Source organism: Typopeltis vanoorti, chromosome 11 (assembly GCF_054136105.1).
Source record: "Typopeltis vanoorti isolate ZY-2024b chromosome 11, IOZ_Tvanoo_1.0, whole genome shotgun sequence".
NCBI classification, from domain to species: Eukaryota; Metazoa; Arthropoda; class Arachnida; order Uropygi; family Thelyphonidae; genus Typopeltis; species Typopeltis vanoorti.
The window spans coordinates 72,702,982-72,726,316 of record NC_143559.1 but is presented as its reverse complement, the minus strand read 5'-3'; the positions used below and the strand labels follow the sequence as shown (position 1 = coordinate 72,726,316).

At 35.1% G+C, this 23,335-nt stretch overlaps 1 protein-coding gene across 1 annotated transcript in view; it reads right to left on the bottom strand.

Annotated features, from left to right (window-relative positions):
* LOC150101725 (proline dehydrogenase 1, mitochondrial-like) overlaps positions 1 to 23,335 on the bottom strand; it is a 234,074-nt gene that overhangs the window by 66,377 nt on the left and 144,362 nt on the right. The window contains exon 8 of the mRNA XM_090399897.1: positions 11,235 to 11,327. Within this exon, the coding sequence (XP_090256023.1) occupies positions 11,235 to 11,327 (93 nt within the window). The remainder of the gene's footprint in view (positions 1 to 11,234; positions 11,328 to 23,335) is intronic.

The following is a 23,335-nucleotide window of genomic DNA, read 5'->3' as shown; positions in this document are numbered from 1 at the left end:
ATTTTTTTAATATTAAGGTAAGTTACATTTTTATAACAAGATTTATTTAACTAATTGAAAATATTTTCTGTCTTGACAGAAATGACATAAAATAACTGAAAAGAAGCCAAAATGAAAAGCAATTTCTTTAGAAACAAAAAATAAAAAAAATTAAAAAAAATAGAAATCTTAGATTGGCTTGCAAAAAAGTGAAGGGGCTCCACATCTGTTGGCAAAAGTTTTAATTTGAATGAAGCTACGATCTGAACAATTAGAAAAAAATTAAAATTCTATACAACAACCTGTAGCCTCTGGTACAAAACTGAGTGTTAATTCTTCTTCATATACCAGAGATACAGGGTGTTCGGGATAAATTTGACATATTTATAATTAATTATATTTTTCCGTAAGTTACATGTATTAACACACACTTCTCTTCATTTAAAAGTTTGGACCCTTCTTCATTCATATACAAGATGTCAGAAAGGATGGATGGCTGGAACCCACCTGAATCATGGAAGAGAATAACTTGTATCATGATGATTCGTGCCCGCCATCAAAATAAGGATATTACGACTGCTGCCCAATGCTCCCTGAATACAGTAAAAACAATCAGGCATGAACTAGAGACTTGCAATGGTGACTACGAGGATGTAGCAAGAAGAAAGATCCCTAGCAGACGATCTGATTGCGTTCGTACAGCAGAATTCCTCGCAAATCTGCAGGAACAGGTGTTGAAGAACCCTGGCATTGGAATTCGGGCTTTGTTCGTGGAGTTGCTAACTGTAGTCAAGCCCTGGATAACAAGGGTAGCCAATGGTAGGCCGTATGTATGGCAGCAGGATTCGGCCCCTTGCCACACCTCTGGGAAAAGTCAAAAATGGTTGTCTGAAAATTTCTACGACTTCACCAGTCCAAATGTTTGGCCTCCAAACTCCCCAGACCTTAACCCCATGGATTATTTTGTATGGGGCGCAGTTGAAAAAGACACCAATCGCACTTCCAGTAATACAAAAGCCCAGTTAATGGATAAAATTAAAACAGTTTTTGCGGCCCTTCCCAGGGAGACTGTAGCATCAGCTTGTTCGAGGTTCCGAAGCAGAATTGAAGCTGTGATCGATGCTAATGGTGGTTATTTTGAGTAAATCTTGTTGATAGTATTGTAATTAACTCTGCCTGTAATGTTTTTTTGTCAATTCATTAAATTTAATAGATACAAAGAAGATTTTCTTTTTCCTTACGAAACTGTCAAATTTATCCCGAACACCCTGTATATAATAATATTAATTGCTGACAGAGTTCTTAATGAGGAGGAGTTATTAGAAACTGTGTTGGAGAAGGATGACCCAACAGATTTCTGTGATGAGGACAAACCATCACCACTAATTGCTAATTTAATTCTTGAAGGCCTTCAATTGGCAAATGAATTAAAAAAAAATTTTCTGATTAATGATCACATAATCAAACGAGATGTTAAATTCCAATCAGAATCAGAAAATTCCAATCTGAAATCTTGTATGTGTCGCTGCAAGGAGCTATACAAAGAACTCTCCAAATTAGGATCACAATGATCTACTACTGAATTTACTGTTAAAATAAACCAACCTATGTGTGAAACCATGCCTTCAAAAGGTTTCTAATATAAGAGGAAATCAATTGTCAATGAATGCTGTACAAAACAATTCCTTGGACCAAAGTGATTTTGTACCAATTCAGCACAAAAGGATGTGCTTTCTACTAGAAAGTAAATTAAAATAAAAAATCATCATTAAATCCTATTTTCATGTTTCTGAATTGTGATTTTTTTTTTTTTTGAAATTTTATTTTATTTTATATTTCTAAAAGATTGATTTTTTTTTTGTTTTACTAAGATTACTAATTTTTGAAGTTTCTTTGAAGTTGTGGAGATTAATATTTTTCTATATACAGTACAATACTGGATGTCTTTTTTTTTACATGATATTCTTTGGAATGTATATACCATGTAAAATCAAGATTGGGTGTAAATTCTTGTTTTATCCTTTATCAAAATATATGCAAACAAAGTTTTCTCATGAAGTATCTTCAACTAAGCTACTTGTATATAGAGACTGATGACCATGGGATACTAAGTCAATTAATGTGAAGTCATCAGCCTCTATATACAAACAAACAGCGTAGTCATATAAAACAAACACTGATAGTGGGCTTGCTTTCTGGGGTCTGGGGAGAAGAGCAGTTCTTCCTTGGTGGTAGGCCTGTCAATGGATGGAGCTACTGCTCAGTTTCCCAGCTTGGAGTAATTCAGCTCAGGATAAATGATGAGTTTAATAGTGATCCTTTTGTCACTCAACAAGATTCCAAATGATTTTTTAGGTCACTCAGAGTTTTTGGAGAGGTATCCCTCACTATGACAGCACTTCAGTAAAAGTCAAAACTGATCTGGGTCAAAACTGACCCATCCAATAATGCACATATCTAAAAGGGTGTGTGCATGCTTTGCATTATGGAATCACTCAGCTCTTTTGATCAAAGGATCAAAAGAGCTGACAAATCCCCCCCCCCCCACAACAAAGTGTTTGTGATGGTGGTGGTGGGGAATTTGTCTTGGTCACAATACAGGAGTTAGGGAGAAAAATGATACTAGCAGCTTTGCTTTATCTTTTGGCGACAAAAGCAGCACCCAATAACCTTGGCAAATGAGATTGAATGATTGCAATTTCAGTAGGACTGAGAGGATCTGACTTTGAGAAGGGAAAGTTTTCTCTACATAGCCATCTCAAAGTACAATTTTAATCTGCTGGTGGCTTTATTTTTTTTTCCCCAGTTGCAGCATACTGCAGTGTAGGCTGAGCACACAGAAATTTTGGTTTAGGGCTATAATATGCTGACATTTTTTTCATTATGTGACTGTCTTGGCACACTTGAAAAATTGAAGTTTGAGGGAAGAAGTCCCTCAAACTTCCATTTGCAGTAAAATTATTTCAGTTATTCAACAGGCATCTACATTTCAAGAAAAAAGAGGAGTAAAAAATCATTAAAGTTATCCCATCCGGAACCATTTTAGTGGAAAAGTCATGACAAAGAGTGGCTGGGTGAATGTCATTCTACAGAAAGGGAAACTTGAATAAAGGTAATGGTCTGAGTTAAAGAGTAGAGCTAACATTTGTGATATACTTGTGAGCAGAATTAATTAATTAAGGGAGTTGGAGAGGATTATCTAGATAAATGGACAAATACCTTAGCTCTCCATTCACACTGTATGTAAGAAGAGTGCACTTGAAATGAAGATCCTGTTATGGAGACTAAAAATGATACAAGCTACTTCAGGCCTCTAACGAGTTTGTCAAATTAGAAAACAGGTTGACAATAATTTCACCAATGACCCCCATTCATGAAAGTAAGCAAAAGCCTCTCCCAACCAAGAATTGACTTGGTTGGGAGAGGCTATATGTTATAAATCATCAGTTTCTCATACACTCTATGCAGGAATATTTGACTTTTATAGTCAAATATATCCCTGCATACATCTTATCTGAAACAAACAACAGGAAGATTTTTTGTAATATTCACATTCAATTTTTATTACCCTTTTTTTTACAGATGAGCAGTATTATAAGAACTGTTCTCCAATCATCTGGAATTCAATCTTGTTGACTAAGGTTTCTAAATTATACAGTATAGCTGCTGTAAAACTTTGTATTTTCACATTTGAGCACATCTGGCCAAATATCATCTACTACAGTTGCATTTCCAAAATTCAAGTTTCTGGTGGCTTTTTCTAACGCAAGTACTGATTATGCTCCTGACTGCATTCCACTTGAATATTTTCTTCTACTGATATTATTTAATCAATTTTCAAGGTAATTATACTAGATGTCTGGAACATTCTTATTTTGAAATTTTCATCGTCTTCTCATCTATAATTCCTATTATAGTACCATTTTCTACATAAGCTAAATAAGCTAAGTGGCACCTACTAAATGGACTGTGTGATCATGAACTCACAGTTAAGTTATTGTTTTAATATTGATTTAATGATATTTAGATAAGTAGCAATTGTAGTATTCTTGTGTACGACTGCATTTATTTAGTTTCGATATATTTATAATATAATATATGATAAACAAACTGTGTTATTCGTTGTGCTGGAGGTGTGACATGGGGAAGTTTGGGAAATGTAATGTGTGTGTGCACGCGCTATGTATTCGTTACCAAGAGAAAATTAAGTATGGTATGAGGGTGACAGTGGAGAGAGAATGTGTTGTAGATGTTTTACAAGCAAGAAATGTGAGACTTGTTGGAATCAAGAGAATGAAGTAGCAGAAGTGAGCACTGAAACCAAAAGTACTGGAGTGAATGGAGATCTGGGTTTAAACAATGGTGAAAGAGGGAATAAATGAGGTGATTTATAAGGATAAGACAGTATGTGAAAGATGGTAGGTGGCAGAAGTTTAGGAAAATGTGGAAGACCTGGATAAAGAAACAGTTTGCTTGTATGTAGTCCTTCACAGGACAAAGCATGAGATTGAAAGGCTGCAGAAACAGTGAGAGATTATTATAATTGAGAATAGAAGAAAGCAAGAGGTCTGAAGCCAAAATGAAAATTGTAAGATAAATGAGAGAAAGAGCATAAGCACATAATTTTATAGCAATTCTATGATAAGGGGGAGTACTTCACAAAAGCACCACAAAATCTTGTGAGCTTCCCGGTGCAAAAATTAATAATATTAGTAATGATGTTAGAATGCAGAAAGAGAAGAAAGAATTGTTTTTTTTTTTTTTTTGGTTGGAACTAATGACATGAGAGGTGAGAAGTATTGTATGAGGGAGGATGTGAAAAAGGAAAGAGTCATTGGGGGGGGGGGGGGAAGCAAGAGGATAAAGTTTATAAGTCTGCTGCCACACCATGATCAAGGCAAACAGAAGAAGGTAATGATAGCTAATGAATCAATATGCAGGTTGTAAAGAAGAAATGATGAAGAGTTTATGGATCTATGGCTGAAGTTTGACGGATGTAAAGATTTGTACAATGCTGATGCAGCACTTAAATGGATTTTGCACTTCCACACTCTCAGTGACAAAGCTGTCTCAAGAGACAGCTTTGTCACTGAGAGTGTGGAAGTGCAAAAGTCAGTAAAACTATAGAAATTAGAGTGGATTCAGACGAGTGTGTGAAGGCAACCATGAAGCAAATTATCTCAAGAATGACCAACAAGTGTAGAATCTAGTCTCTCAAGCAAAAATATTTAATAGGTTAGTCAATTCAAGAAGGAAAGGTGGTTGGGGGCCTACAGGATGCTGCAGTTTCTATATACTAATGTCAGAAGAATCAGGAACAAGAGGAAAGAATTTTTGGCATCAATTAGTCCAATCTTGCCAAACATTACAGGCATTAGTGAGACTTGGCTAAAAGCCATTGATGTAGTTACAGGGATAGAATGTGATGGAATTAGTATTTTCAAGGAGAATAAAGTAGCAGGACAGGAGGTGAACAGGCCAGGAGGTAACAGGGATGATGTGGAAGACATGCATCAGAAGATCAGTACAATGAGCGCAAGTCAAGTAATTATTATGGGGAACTTCAACTTCGGAGACATAGACTGGAAGGAGGAAAGATCGCATGCCAGGAAGAAAATGGAATTTATACACTTACTGAGAAATAATTACTTGAAGGAGGATGTGATGGAGGGGGACTCATGGTACATGAGTGTTGGATCTTATTATAGGGTCAGAAAACCTGAATAAAGCAGCTACATTGCCTCTGATTGGGGGGAAACTGATCATGTGGTCTTGAGTTGGGAGGTAAAAAAACAGGGAAATCAAAGCAAGAAGGAGGAGTATATGTGAACTACAAGGCAGGTGATTATGATACACATGGGAGGCAGCTAAAAGCAGTACCATGGTATAAAGATCTGGAAAGGAAGGATGTTCACAGTGCATGGGGGGGTATCTAAAGGGATATCTAAAGGATGTAATATCACACTGTATACCCAAGGGAAGGAGGGTAAATCAGGTAGAAGCTAGATGGCTGAGTAGTATCATTAAGCATGAGCTGCAAATAAAGAAAATGTTGTGGAGGGTATATTAAGGAGAAAGATGACCAGCTAACTCATGATCAATACAAGGATCAGGCAAGAAAAGTGACCAATACAGTAAGGAAGACAAAATCAGATTATGAAAAGAAATTAGCTGACCAAGCAAATGGAACAGCAAAAAGTTTTTTCGCAATGTGGCAAGTTGGAGGAAGAATGACTATGGGAGGATAAATTTAATGAGTGCAGATGGCAGAGAGGTAACAGAGGTAAACAAAATTGTTGAGCTACTGAGTAACCATTTTGCAAGATTATACATTCCAAGTGAATATATTGTTTATAGCAGAGGTAACATGGAATGATGTGGAAGTACTTAGGATATTGCAGAATCAGAATGCAAATACAGCTTGGGGGGGGGGATATCAGCTCGCATTTCAAGAGAATGCACAGGGAACTGGCAATGCCTTTGATTAGGCTGTTTGATTTAAGTCTCATCTGTGGCAAAATCCCAAGAGAGTGGAAAGAGAACAAAATGATTCCTTTGTATAAAGGAGGATCTAAGTCTATCGTAACAAATTATAGACCAATTAGTATCTCAGGACTGGTGATAAAGGTACTGGAAAAGTTGGTCAAAAAGAGAATTCAGGAATAGATGGATAAGAATATGATGATGGGCAGCATGGCTTTGTAAAGGGTCTGTCATGCATTAGTAATCTACTAACTTTTTAGAAACAGTGCCAAAACTGAGTTGGATAAAGGAAATGGTAATACAATGACACTGCTCGATTTTGGAAAGACATTTGATAAGATACCATATGGAGCTCTGTTACACAAACTGTACAAATCAGTTGCCTGCATCAGTGCAATTTGCTCACAAGATGGGAAACTGGTGATATGCACAAAAGGGTAGCTGATGGACAAATACCAAAAATGTAGTATATGGAGGAGCAAAATCCACCTGCATCCTCCTGGTGTGTCACAGGGCACTGTGCTTGGGCCACTGCTGTTTATTTTTATACAGAAATGATACAGGAAATAATCAGAAAGGAGATATTCAGTTGTCTGCTGATGATGCAAAGTTGGGTAGGGTAATAGTTAATCAAGGTGATGTAGAGTGCTTGCAGGATGATTTAAATAGGCTGACAAAATGGGCAAAACACAATGGATGTCAATTTAATGTGGAAAAGTGTAAAGTTATACATTTTAGGATACAAAAATTACAAGCTGTGTACCACATTGAGGGAACTGCACTCAAGATTTATTCAAGATTTAATCAAGATTACAAGATTTATTCATTTAAAATTAGGTTATTTCAAATGGATATAATATAATAACACATCATCTGCAGTGAAAGATGATGTGTTATATCATCTTTCACTGCAGATGATGTGTTATTATATCATACATACAAAGATTACACAGCTTGTAATCTTTGTATCCTAAAGTTATGCATTTTAGGATATAAAGATTACAAGCTATGTACCACACTGAGGAAACTATACTCCACAAAACTGATGAAGCCAGGAATTTGGGGATAGTACAGTTCCCTCAATGTGGTACACAGCTTGTAATCTTTGTATCCTAAAGTTATGCATTTTAGGATACAAAGATTACAAGCTATGTACCACCTTGAGGGAACTGTACTATTCCCAAATTTCTGGCTTCATCAATTTTGTGGTCTTGATATGACCACATCTGGATTACTGTGCTCAGTTCTGGTCACCTGGGTTTCTTGGAAATGAGGAAGTAGTGGAGAGGATTCCGCATACCACTCACCAAGATGGTAAGTGGTACGTGGAATACTCTTTATGAGGGGGGGGGGGCATGTGGATTGCAAAAGTTGGTTGATAGGCAAAAAAAAAAAGGGGGATATGATGCTCCACAATATTGATGAAGCCAGGAATTTGGGGATAGTAGTGGATAGAGTTGGGTTTTAGAGGAAATATTGCTAAAGTAGCCAGGTTAGCTCACAGGATTACTTGTTTATTGAAGAACATACTGACAGGCAGAGAGATAAGGAAGTTATCATTCCTCTTTATAAAGTCTTGATATGACCACATCTGGATTACTGTGCTCAGTTCTGGTCACCTGGGTTTCTTGGAAATGAGGAAGTGGTGGGGAGGATTCCACGTACCAAGATGGTGAGTGGTACGTGGAATACTCTTTATGAGGGGGGGGGGGTATGTGGATTGCAAAAATTGTGGTTGATAGGCAAAAAAAAGGGGGGTTATGATAGAAACATTAAGTAACTCATAGAAAGAAAAATTAAGTTACTTAAAGGCTTTTATAGGATTGATGCAGAGGAAATGTTTCAGCACTTGGCAAGAGGTCATGCCTGGAAGTTGGGTAAGAGTGTGGTTAACAAGGGTGTGAGGACTAGATTTTTCACTTGGAGAGTACTGAATGAATGGAATGGGTTGCCTGCATCAGTTTCAAGTGCTTTGTCTGCTAATGGTTTCAAGGATACTGTGTTGTACAATGGTACAATAGATACTGTGTTGATAGTTTGGGCCTCCCAAGATGTTTTAGGACTTCATGGAGGTGCCTATGCAATAATAATTTTGACCATCATGATATTTATCTTCTATATATTTATTAGTCCTCTCATGATTTAGAAGTTTTTACACATAAATTAGATTTCTTACATTATTCTCCTTATTCTCTAAGATTGACTTACTTGCCATGAATATATCATATATGATTCTTTCTTGTCTAAGACTGTCTGTCCTTTTAAGTCTTGAGTCCACTGTGACCCCCCCCCCCCACCATTCTTGAAAAACCATTTCAGTGCATTACTTCACTGACTGAATCAGTCAGTGGTTTCTTCAGATTTTTGTGAGTACTGAAATTAACTTATAAAATTTTAATCCAGAGTTCATGTTTTGAAATACAGCAATCCCTCAATTAATGTGTGTCCGATTAGTGCGTTTTTGATTAGCGAGCCTTTTTTTTTCTATACCCAAATTCGATTAGGTGTGCCTATATACATCTTAAAAATAGATGTTACAGATTTTAAAAAATTTCTATCTATACATTTCTTATGGCTAACTATTTAAAAAAAATCACTCACCAGGATGAAATAATTTAGTTACTGATTTAAAACATTTTACACAGTTATTTTTTTTAATGGCATACTACACTATGTTCCAAATTTACCACCAAAATTACGCCGTCTGCTAATTACATAGCATTTTGATGATCATATCTCGTGCTTCCTTTGCAATTGTTTTCTTTACTTTTTTTATTTTAAAGTATTTTCCCAACCTTTTATCACAAGTAAAAGAATTGTGAGCAAAAAAGTGGAAGTGAGAAAATTATTTGAAGTAATCTTGTTGGAAGAAAAACTTGAAAGAATAAAGAAAACTGAACAAGGTGAGTTGAGAGCAAAGATAGGAAAAGAACACCAAAATGGTGAATCAACTATAAGAGCAATTTTAAGCAAAGCTGCTGAATACAAAGAGAAAGGTAAGGCGGCTTCAAGTTCATAATGCATGCAGACCACTCGAAATCCAAGTATTATAATGATTGAATTAGATTTTTTTTTTGTACATGGATCGAAGATTGTAACCAAAAATGGATCCCGCTAAGCACTGACCTTATTAAATCAAAAGCATTAAGTCTCTTTACAACCTTGAAAGAAAGGGCTATCAATGATGTAAAAGAAGAAGAATTCCACACTAGTGCTGGGTGGTTTGAGAGTTTCAAAAAAAAAGACAGCCTACAAACGTTCTAATCACAGGCGAAGCTGCAAGTGCAGATAAGGAAGTGGCTGCAAATTATCCAGAGATTTTGAAGAAAATTGTGGAAGAGGGAGGGATGGGCGATTGTGACCAACAAATATTTAATGTTGATGAAACTGGCCTTTTTTGGAAGAGAATGTCTTCCAAGACTTTTCTGGCCAAATCAGAGAAATCTCAGTCTGGTTATAAACTCGCAATGTCAAATGAAATTACTGCTAGCAATATGCGAGCCATTTGGAAGCACATTCTTCCACATTGTGCAAATGATTTTTGAGACTTTTAAAATGAATCTAAATTAATTAAATCTCATTCTGAGAAATTGAGTGATTCCAGCCTGCTAAATTTAGATGCACAGTGGGAAGATCCTGAAAAATGTGAAGAAAATTTAATCTGAAACATTTTGAAAATAGTTTTTGTACAATTGAAGTTTTTAAGCAGCAATGCTTAGAGGCTGACCCTGATGAAGGGAGAAGCAGTAAAATTTGCAGGAGTAGTAGAAGAGGCAATAGGGCCACATCGTCAGTTGTATGAAAAAAAGAAATAGAATAACTGCCGAACAATGTTAGTGCAGTTCTTTGTTAAGAAGTAGAATAATAAATTTATATTCTGAATATGTTTTATTGTCTTTCAGCTTCATGGTTTTCCTTTAACTAGGCCCTAAGTTATACCCTAATTATTTTATTTTTAAAAAAAATTAAGGGTTAAAAAAGAAATTTGAGGAGCGAATTCTGCCTTTTTCCCATAGGTTATTATATTTGATTAGTGCGCCTATTTTAAACAACACATTAAGCACATTAATCGAGGGATTGCTGTATACTCATTGTTTTCTCCCAATATATTTGTATAATTTAGGCTACAGTTCACCTATGAAAGCTACTTAAACACCGATTTGTTTTAAAATTTTTGTACATTTTTTTGTTTCAATATAATATAAATTTTTATTTTGCAGAAAAACAATGGTACTTACTACCTATTTCAAATCCCTGCATGCTCTTGTATAGTGAACCAGTCTGAAGATATCACTATCAACAATAAACATAATCAATATGACCATTTCCATGTAAACTGATGAACCCATGAATATGCCACATTCCAGCATAAAGTTTTACACTGGAATGTGGCTTTAGAAATGACCACTCTGTATTATCAGCTCTGCTCCTTCCTCCAAAATTTCCCAAATATTTTTAAAGTTGCCTGGATTCATTTTTTGCTTTGCTGTTTGTTTGTTTGTTTTTTTTTTGCTTATATCAGTTGTTTTCTTTAATGACTTAAAGGATTTCTCTACTTCTCCCCTATTAGAAAAATTCCATTAGATGTAAGCAAAAATATTTTCTACAAATTCTATACATAGATGAACACACACACCTATAAATATATCAAAACTTGATAATACAGAACATATTAGCAAATATAATCTATTTGAAAAAATATAATGATAAAAATCACAGTCATAAAATGTATATTATGAAAGAAGTGAACTGAGAAAACAGAACCCACCCACCCGAGCTATATGATGCAGTCTTCTCATCATATTCTTAAACATTTCTTCCTCTTCTTCTGTAAGAGCTGAAATAATGGGCTCCATTTTACCTGTCTAAGAGAAAAAAAATATTCTGATACTTTTGAACACAACAATGATACCTTATATGGTACAGAAGATAATGAAATTTTTTTTTTATTGTAGATCCATTTGTTTACAGAAAAGCAGGTAACATAAAAAAATAATAAAATTTACAGAAAACAGTGACTGTGGATAACATTTTAACATAAACAACACCAGTCAAACAAAGGTGCAGCAACCACATGCAGACTAATCCTCCACTTCTTATTCATTATAAACTCCTCTAGAGAAAAGCTTATGATGCAAAAAGGAGTGACAGTTGAGTGCTGAATGCCTTTATAACTACCTCATATTATTAATTTGTCCCAAAATCAACACAATGTGTTTGCTAAGGGACAAATTACAAATTATTTGCAGTTAATTTAAATGTATCTCACAATAAATGAAACCTTGTTTATATAAAGATTTCCAATTGAGACATATTTCTATAATGTTGTCCATGTGTTCTTTGAATTTCAATATAACAGATGAAACACAAGTTGATAACTGGTGTTAAAAAAACCAGGTGCAATTCCTAAAAATAATAACCACAAAATGTTATATTGCAGCAATAATGATCAGGGAAAGGAAGGAGTGGCTACAGTATTCACCACTAAATACAAAGACAATGCTGGAGGGCAAGTAATTTCAAGTGGAGGGATGTGGGCAAACATCAAAATGAGGAATTGCACAATGAGACTTATTTGATATGAGACTTCTTTAATACAACCTTATTCCAATAAGGTTCTATTAAAGAAGAAGTGGAAGAATTTTTATGAGTCATTTTAGATGACAGATGATAAAAGATTGGCCCCTGTCAGAAATCTGAACTGTAGAATAGAAAATGCATACCTAATATACAAATTTTTTGGAAAAATTTGGACAAAAGAGAAAAACTAATAATGATAGAAAGTATCCACTAGATTTATGTTCAGGATATGGAATAGTCATTATGAATACACGAATTCACATGGAGAGAACCCTAACTATATTACTGCAATAGCAATACTTCATACTGAATATCTTACTGAAAAGAAAATGTGTAAGAAAGTTCTAAATATATATATCAAAGCTAAGGCAGCTTTCAGAGGTGAACTGTGCTCAAATATACAAATATTGTTCAAAGAAAAAATTAAAAAGTTTGAAAACAAAAACCAAACCTTGGAGACTCAGTAGAAGACTCTGAAGAAAACACTGACTGATTCAGCCAAAGAGACAGTTGTGGAAAAGAAGAAAGCATATTGACATTGACCAGCAAGTAACTCACCATGTAGTCTGAGTAAATATAGAAAAAAATGAAAGACTGTGTAAAAGTAGCTAAACAAAAGTCAATGGAAGACTGGTAAGAATATAGTACATGAATATCAGGAAGGTGGGAAAATATACCAGCAGCTAATGAAAAAGCTTAGAAATAAAGAAAAAAAGTACTATAAAAAGGAATCAGAGATGATATAGATGACACAAAAACTGAAGATATTCTAAAGCGCCTCCGTAGCGCAATTGGAAGAACGACGGTACATTGCGCCCTTCGATTGGAATAGGCCTAAGTTCGATTCTCGTCGCGACGGGAGGAATCTTTATCTGGTCGATTTCAATCGATGGTGAGTTAGCCGATCTCATACGGAGGTAGCAGGGTTTTTTCTCCCGGAAACTCGGGTTTTTCATCCCGCATACATACAAATCGGCCCTTCAGAACACACGCAATTTACAGACAAAAATTACTAGTTGTGGTGGTGTTGGAGGTGGGCGGTAGATGGCGTTGATTCGTAGTAGAGGTAAGGTGTAGAGACAGTTGAAGATGTCCTCCCGCGATGAGTCTTCGGACTCCTTGGAGGTATCAGGAATAATAATAATAATAATAATAATAAATATCTAGAGTAATTACTTCAAAAGACATAAATAAAAAGAAGTAGTGAAAGCGTGGTGGTGAAAAATATTCGCAAAGGACGCAGTCTAGATTGTAGGGAAAAAACCATCAAAAACTCAAAATGTAGAAAGGCAGCTGGAGTACATGATATTCAGAAAAATACTGCTTAAATATGGGATGAATAAATGTTTTATAATGACTGCATTACATAATTCAGAAGGCATGGTCAGAAGGTAGAATTTCAGATGATTGGAGTACCTATCTATAAAAATGAAAAAGAAACTAAATAGGAGACTTGCGGAGGAATTTACTTACTGTGTTTCAGATAAGATTTATAGGCATACTGAAGAAGAGTATTGAGAAGAAGAAGAGTAGAAGAGCAAAAACTGTCAAAGTGAAACTTGGAAAAGAACAAGCTGGGTTCAGACTAAATTGTGGTTGCCATGATTATTTATTTTTTAAAACAAACAGTTGAAAAATCATGGGAATATAACAAGATCTATATTTTAAGTTTTATAGATCTGTCAAAGCCATATGAAAAGTGCTAAGAGAAAGCTGTTCAAAGTAGTACAGCTACTTTGGAACATTTTATAGAGCAATGAATAGTCCATACTTAAGTTGTAAATCAGCAGCTAGAATTGAAGGAGATACAGGATGATTTAATACAAAATTAGCTAAGGCAAGATGTAAATCAGGTGTATACACTATTTCCACTGTTATTCATCATCTATGTGGATCACATCATGAAGGAAAGTGGCATTAAACATGACATCAAAATCAGAGATGTCTATCTTAGCTCTTTGCTTTATGCAGATAATGTTATCCTTTAAATAAATCCAGTACAAGTCAACAGCATCTATATACAAGTAGACTAGTTATAAAGATACTTCATGCACAAACTTTATTTGCTTACACTTGGGTAACGATTAAAACAAGACAAAATATAATTTCTTGTCAAGTATAACAAAATTTTTCCTGCCAGGTTGGCAGGAAAAAGACCCAGAGGAAGACCAAAATATAGGTGGATTGATAGAGTAAAAAGTGCCTTAGAAGACAGAAATATAAGATATGATAATGTTGGAGTCTTTACAGGTAATAGATTGATTTGGGTGAAAATTGTAGATAGGAAGTTAGTGGTGATGCAAGTTTTTCATGTACTACTATCATATCCTTGAACGTACATGTCAGGAATTTGATGATGATGGCATGTATGGTATGGTAGGAAATCATCTGAATAAATTTATTTGGAATAAGAAAGAAATTAGTCAAAACACTAATTTAGCTGTATAGAAGACCATGTTCAAACCAATTTTAACTTATGGATCTGAGAGCTGGGTTAAAAATAACATTTGATTAAAGACTCGAGACCAGAGATATGTGAGTTCTGAAAGAGATTAGTGAAGTGAACAGATGACATCAATGGCAGTATCACGCTAAAGATGAGGATATTAGGAAAGAACTTGCCATTGTTAGCATTCAAGAATATGTTAGTAAAGCTAATGTCAGATGGCATGTTCACTTGAACAGAATGGGAGAGAAAAGATTTATGAAACAAGTGTTCTTTGCAGATGTAGGTGAATTGATACAATAGAGCCTTAAAAGAACAGAAATATAAGATTTGATAATGTTGGAGTCTTGATAGATTACAGATTAATTTGGATTAAAATTGTTGATTGGAAAGTAATGGTGTAACTTTTTCATGTAGTACTATCATAATATCCTGTACACCCCACTCAGGGTACATATCAGGAATTTAATAATGATGAAATTATGAAGTAGCATGTTACTATGCAAACAATATAAGAGGAGTAGGAAGAGGGGAAATATATTTTCAATTCACACCTCTAGAGTTAAGTAGTTCAGAGACAAAAAAACATAGTTAAAGCTCTTGAATTCTTTCAAAAGCAGGCAGTTAATTTGTTATTATCACAAAAACTATTCAATAAATACAGGCTAACTAGACATGAATATCATTACATAAAGAGAAAAAATAAAAGTTACAAGACAGAGATAAAATTATGCATTCATTTACTTTGCAATTTGCTACAACACCACTGAATAAACTACCAACAATAGTATTCTCAATATGAAAAAAAGAAGTGATGCACTTAGTCTTGGCATTTTCTGAAGAAGTCGAAACATTAATAGAGAAATTTAGAAGTGTTTATATAACTGCAACCAAATCTATAATTAGCTAGAAAATATCCACATATGAAGAAACCAAAGTTTCTGCTCATTCTTCTTCATTATCATCATCATCAAATTCCTGATATGTATCCTCAAGGGGTGAACAAGATCATTACTAACTTCCTATCTACAATTTTTTTTTTTTCAAATCAGTCTGTTACTTGTCAAGATTCCAACATTATCATATCTTATATTTCTATAGGCTAAGGCACTTAGTACCGTATCAATCCACCTATATCTTGGTCTTCCTCTGGGTCGTTTTACTGCCAACCTGGCAGAGAATACTTGCTTTGCTAATCTTTCCTCACCCATTCTATTTAAATGACCATACCACCTGAGATTAGCTCTGCTAATGCATTCCTGAATGCTGACAATGTCAAGTTCTTTCCTAATATCCTCGTTTTTAATATGATATTTCCATTGATGCCATCTGTTCACACCTCTAATCTTGCTCAGGACTCTCATATCTGCAGTCTCTAGTCTTTGGTCAAGTGTTTTATTTTACTTCTGACCCAGCTCTCAGATCCATAAGTTAAAACTGGTTTGAACACTGTCTTGTATACAGCTAATTTAGTTTTCCCGACTAATTTCTATCTTATTCCATATGAATTTATTCAATTGACTGCCTACCATACCAGCTTTGTTGATTCTGTTGTGAAACGTTTACTTGTTCCACAGGTTCCCCGTTCACAACACAGTTGACATTTTCAACAATTTTACCTATTTTCATTGTCTTTGTCTTTTTAATGCTGACCTTCATACCATATCTATTACAACAGTTATTCAATTTAGTCGGGGAATCTTGCAAACTTGTAGCGGATTTATTTAGAAGTATAGCATCTTCTGCATAAAGCAAAGAGCTGACATTAACATCTCCAATTCTGGTATCACATTTAATACCACTTTTCTTCATAATGTGATCCATATAGATAATGAATAACAGAGGGGATAATGTACATCCTTGTCTCACACCAGATTTAACATTAAACCATCTTCCTGTACTTCCTTCAATTCTAACTGCTGACTTACAACTCAAATAAAGACTAAGTATTGCTTGATATAATGCCCCATTGACATCATATAACTGTAGCGTATTGAATAGCTTCTCTCTTGGCACCTTGTCATATGCCTTTTCCAGATCAATAAAACTTAAGTATAGATCTTTGTTATATTCCCATGCTTTCTCAACTATTTGTCGTAAAGTGAAGATCTGATCCTGACAGCCTCTATTTGGCCTGAATCCAGCTTGTTATTCACCAAGCTTTTCTTCCACAATTCTTCACAACCGTTTCTCAACTATAGTTGCATATATCTTACCAGGAACACGCAGTAATGAAATGCCTCTGTAATTCTCACATTCAGTTTTATTTCCCTTTTTATATACGGGTACTATTAGAGCTCTACTCCAATCATCGGGAATTCGTCCCTCTGTCCAGGCTTTCTGAACTATGCAGTGCAGCCACTGTAAGACTTTTATACCACCATACTTCAGCATTTCTGGTCGAAATCACCTACTCCTGTTGCCTTTCCACATTTCAAACCTTTGATGGCTTTTTCTAGTTCATGTATGGATATGTATTCCTGACTGCATGCATGGTCAGTATTTTTTTACCACTGCTCGTATCTTTTAGCAGTTTTTCAAAGTAATTACTCCATACTTCAAGGATACCTTTTTCTCCTGTTTTCATGTCACCTTTATCATCTCTAACTCCTTTTACAACACTCTTTCTTCCATTTCTAAGCTTCTTCAACAACCTCCAGAATATCTTACCACCTTGATATTTATTTTCTATGTTCTTGCCAAAGTCTTCCCATGACTTTTGTCTAGCTAGTTTTACACAGTGTTTCGCTTTCTTACATTTGTCTCTGTATTCTGTCTCTGTAAACTGACTTATTTGCCAGGAACTTTTGATATGCTTTCTTCTTTTTCTTCACTGCCTCTTTAACTCCCTGTGTCCACCATGGAGTTCTGATTTTTCTATTCTTGCAGACAACCTCACCACATGCCTCTCTGGCTGAATCAATCTGGGTTTTTTAAAAGGCTTGCCATTGAATCTCCAATGTTTGGTTTCTGTTCTCAAACTCTTTCATTTTTAATTCAATAATCTTTGTGTATTTTAGTCTACAGTTCCCAGCTGAGAGCTGCTCAACTTTTATTTGCTTCAAAACTTTCTTACATGTTATTCTTTTCAATATGAAATTCCATTTCATCCTGCTCAAGACTAAATAGTGATCACTTCAAATTTCAAATCCTCTGTACACTCTGCTGTCCTGCACCAGGGAGAAAACATCACTATCAACAATAACATAGTCAATGAGACTTTTCTTATTCTTTGCCTCTTCTCTCCATGTGAATTTGTGCACATTTTTATGTTGGAACATGGTGTTAGTAATAACCAGACAATGTCCTGAGCAGAAATCCGATAGGTATTTGCCATTATTATTAACTTTGCTCTTTTCTCCAAATTTTCCCAAAATATTTTTGTATGTCTGACAATCATTTCCTACTCTGCTATTTAGATCACCAACAAGGACCAACTTTTCCTTTTTCATTGTGTCAGTTGCTTTTTCTAAAGCATCAAAAAATTCTTCCACTTCTACCTTAGTAGAACCTTCTCTGTGGGACCATAGGTACAAATAAGTCTCATTGTCCAGTTCCCCATTCTCATATTTGCCACACATCACTCTACTTGAGACTGTCTGCCATTCAAGAAGATTAGCCTTGTATTTTGTGTTAAATACTATAGCTACTCCTTCTTTTCCTTGATTGTCATTTGCTGAATATAACATTTTGTATTTATTGCTAAGAAATATCTCACCAGTTTTTGTCTTTTTTTGTTTCAGTCACCCCTATTATGTCAACCTGGTACTAATCTAATTCCTCAGCTAGCTCCATTTCTTTGCCATTCAGGCTTCTTATGTTGATAGTACCAATCTTTAACTCTGGTGATGTTGATTTGGGGTGTGATTTCAGATTTGTTCCAGTAGCTGACTTTTCGCTGTTCGCTCTGGTTCCCTTCCGAAAACAACGGGGGGGGGGGGCCTTGTTTAACCTGGCGACGCTCTAGCCAGCATGAAATTTTGTCATGATGTACCATCATTTTGTATATTGGTTTAAGCCAATAAGAATACAATGGGCTGGCAATTAAATCTCAAATTGCCAGCCCATCCTCGTTCGTTCAGCATCCAGGTAAATACCCAACAGGGTGCACCACGAGAAGGTGAGGATTGGACATTAGGTCAGAAGCCCTGGTCGGTTCTCCGCATTCCTTTAAAGGCTATGTGGAAGTCTCCTCTCAGTTATACAGATTTGACCCTTAAGCACTCCTGCTGCTCATTCTTGATTCCTGAAAAAATAGATTAGTCCTTAGCATTTTGAGATAAAGGTTTTTTTTTTTTTTTTTTTTTTTTTTTTTGAGAGAGAGAGAGAAAAATGAAGAGCCCACCAATGAAAATAATTCTACTCAAAGTTCACAATGAAGTCACCCCAGGATGATATTTCTACAGATACATGCACTCATACAATCACAATTACTAACTTTTATATGTGATACAGAATACATGGTATTACTGAAAACTAATAACACTATTATATGCACAACAGCATAAACTACACTTCATTCACAGATAAATGATTTTTATTTATCTGTGAATTTCATTTGAAATTCTTTTGTAACAGAAACACAAATTTTTGTGTTTTTGATGCATGTATGAAAGTGCTATATTCTGCATCCTGCAAATGAGTCAATTTAGTTCGGTGTGTTTGATGCCATCTGTGACAATGTGTGATACTTGACTTTTTAAAATAATGATGTATTTTTAATTTGTAAATGCAAAAAGTTCATAGTACTAAAGTATCTGAATGTTGAGTGGTGGCATATCTCCTTAAGAAACCACTATCTTCCTTAATAAGGCTTGGAGTTACTTCATAAAAAAATAGAACAAATTCATGGATCATCTGACACTCAATCCCAGACAATCCACAGTACTAATGTTATAGGTTGCTTTACAATCTTACATGTATGTGATTATCATAAAAACTGAAATGTTTAGTCTCAAAGCATCTATGATACTGATGTGTTACAGGTTTATAATCTTACATGGATGTCATTATCATAAAAATTGAATGTTTATAGTACCAAAGCTGCAAGAACTCAGCAGTAAAATACTGTTGAATTAATACAGTTTGGCTAGCCAATGTCTCAACTTGATCTAAAAAATCAAAAATAAAATTGTGCATTATGAGGTAATGGCAGAGTACCAGATGATGGTTAACTGCCATACTGTAAAACTTGAGAAAATTTAATGCCACACTGACAACACTGATCGTGATGTGAAAACATTAAGTCTTAGCAAACAAACAAAATTTATTATATACAGATAGAATTAAATAAATAAACAGGTGCTCCAGCTGTCTTCCTTATAAACACACCAACAAACCTTTCAAACACATTGATAGTAGCACTACACATAAGTTAGGCAGAGAGTAAAGAAATTCAAGGAGCCTTGCCATTGTCAGCTGAAATAAACATATCTGGTGGAAAGTCAATAATAACAACTAGGAAGAAAACTTCAGCCTAGACAAAATGACAATATAAGTTAATTTATTGAATTTACTAATTATTTCACTGGTTTTCTACCCAGCATCTTAAGATCACAAATTTTAACTGTGACAACATAGGCACTACATTAAAACATTAGAAACAATTCAATTTGTAACAGACACAGAACTAATGTTCTAACAAGGCATATTCTATGGGCTAGTTAACCATAAAGTTAATTTGGAGAAGTCAGGCTATCTGGTCTCAGAATGACTGCTCCCAGAATCTCTGGCAGTTTAATGGAATTATACTTTTTGATGTTGGAGGAGTCATTCAATAGCAGATGCCGATTCAAAAAACAGTCTTTTAATCGTGTGTGCAGAAGTATCCAAAGCATTGTCTGCTAGTCCCAACTTTCCATAAAAATTATCATGGATGTAATTTTTGTGTTCTTTAAGGCAGATGTTAACTGATCTACCAGTTTGTCCAAAGTAGCTAAACTGCAGGCACAAAGAACTTTATACACTCAAGGATGAGAGGATTGCAAGAGGATGAGATGGATCTTTAGGAGAGCACATGAAGGTAGCCAGCTGCACGAGTGGTCAGTATCATGGAGATCATATTTATAGAGAAGTTTATCAATCTTTTCTGATGTGTCTTTAATAAATACCATTGGACTAGTTTTTTGTTATGATCGTGTGTTGGTTGCACAAGGGATGGGGGATGCATGTAGTATTTTATCTATTTCACATGGGTTATAGCTGTGGCTAAAAAGGTGTTACAAAGGTCTCTTGAGCTCAGTTTTAATGGCTGTACCATTTGAACAAATAGCCCTGACTTGGTAAGTGTTTTGAGGATGGCATACGAGGGTGGTCTGAAAAGTACTCGGCCTAACAATGAAAAAACAAATTTATAATTTAAAAATTATTTTTATTTTTCCACATAATCTCCCTTAAGACTAATACATTTAATCCAGCAATGCTCCCACCATTACAGGACCCTGTAGTGGTTCTCAGTAAGATCTGCAAAATACCCCTCTACAGCTGCAATCGCTTCTTGATTCCAAGAAAAATGCTGACCAGCGAGAAAGAGTTTTACTTTTGGGAAGAGACAGAAATCAGAGGGAGCCAAATCTGGAGAATAGGGCAGATGTTCCAAAAATTCATAGTGCAGATCCCTTAATTTTCCCATTGCCAAAACACCTTTGTGGGCAGGTGCATTGTCTTGATCAAAGATGATTTTTTTTTCTTCTGCAACCAGGATCTTTTCTCACGAATTTTTTTTGTCTAGTCTGGTTAAAAGATTGGAATAATATTCCCCGGTTATTCTTTTCCCCTTTTTGAGATAATTAATAAATAAAATGCCTTTAGCATCCCAAAACACCAATGCCATGACCTTTCGATGGAACCGACTTTGTCTTCTTTGACGCTGAACAACTGGCTTCTGTCCACTATTTTGACTGCTGTTTGGATTCTGGTGTGTAATGGTGAATCAATTCTCATCCATAGTGATAAATTGACACACAAAATCAGTTTTATTCTTGTTAAAACACTCCAAGCACTGTTCAGAGATTTTCATGCGAGTGCGTTTTTGATCTGCTGTGAGCAAGCACTGCACTCATCTTGCGCAAAGCTTTTTCATTTGCAATTCTTCATGCAAAATATATCCTACACATTCTTTTGAAATGCCTATAGTCTCAGCAATTTCATGCACTTTGACTCACTGGTCATCCAATACTATATCGTGCACCTTAATCAATGATTTCTTGTTACACTTTTTGGACGTCCTTCACGTGGATCATCTTGAAGGCTGGTATGGCCACGTTTAAACTTGGCAGCCCATTTCTTAATTGTCAAAAACAAAGGAGAAGAGTGCCCATAAACTTTTATGAACTTCAAATGAATTTCTTTTGGCGTTAAACCTTCTTTTACAAAGAATTTTCTAACTGCATGATAATCAATTTTATTCGTTTCAAGGGATACAGACAACACTTTTGCTTCAGACAGCTGTATAAAACAAACTACTTGATAGAATGACTTGCAATTTCACATGGATGCTTATGACAGATGTACCAACTTAGAAAAAAAAAAAAATTTGTTGATAGTGTTGCCATCTATGGTCAAGGTTGAGAACTTTCAGACCACCCTCATACTGTTGTGATTGCTTATATAAGTACCTTTCTGTATGTGTGGATTTTCTGTAAATAGAAAAGGATAATGAGCCATTAGGAAGTTTTGTCACTAGTGTATCTAGAAACTGAGCTCAGTGACCTTTGTAATACCTTTTTTTTTAGCTAATAGCTACAGCCCGTGTAAAATAAATAAAATACTACATGCATCCCCTTCTCTCCTGCAACTAATACACAGGATAACAGCAAAACTATTCCAATCCCATTCATTAAGGGCACAAAAGATAGTCAAAGTTCTCTACAAATATGACCTCCATGCCATTTTCAAACCACTTATGCAACTACCTTCTGTTCTCATAAAGATCGACTCTCATCCTCTTGCATTTCCTGGAGTGTATAAAGTTCCATGTGCCTGCAGTCTGGCCTACTTTAGACAGATGTAGATCAGTTAACATCTGCCTTATAGAACACAAAAATTATATCCGTGATCATTTTTATGGGAAGTCGCGACTGGCAGACAATGATCTGGATACTCCTTCACATATGATTAAATGGAAGAAGAAATTGGTTTTACACAGAAGTTGCTATAGGTCTGAAATACTATTTTGAGAATCAGCATCTGCTATGAAGCATATACCCACCCTCAATAAATATGGTTGCATTAATTTGTTAAAGATTTGGGAGACAATTATTCTGAGATCAGACAGCATGACTTCTCCAAATTAACTTTACAGTTAACTGGCCCATAGAGGGCACCTTGCTAGGACATTAATTTTGCATCTGTTACAAATTGAATTGTTTCTAATGTTTAGTATAGTGCCTGTGTGTGTGTGTGTGTGTCAGAGTTATAATTTTACCAATAGATTAAACTAGAAAAATATCAGCATCAATAAATCACTGATGTAATAATAGTACAGTCAGTCCTCAACTTACAAGGATTACATTCCCGTGATCATGTCATAAGTCAAAAAAGATAGCAAGTTGAAAATCACTATCTGTACCATAAGGATATGCTAACAATTAAAATGCCCGAATGCTAAAATGTGTAGGCCTGTTTTGTTATATTTTTAAGTAATTTTGCTCTTTGTTTGAAGTGAATTAATACAATACAAATCACAATATAAAATTTCTGTATACAGAAATTGTATGTTATGATGTGATGGTGGTAAGTTGGATTTGTATTAGTCAGTTTTGCACTGTTTATCATCTGACAATGTTTTCCCATAAAACAGGAAATATACTTTTTATATTTATACAATATACTTTACTAGTAAATTAT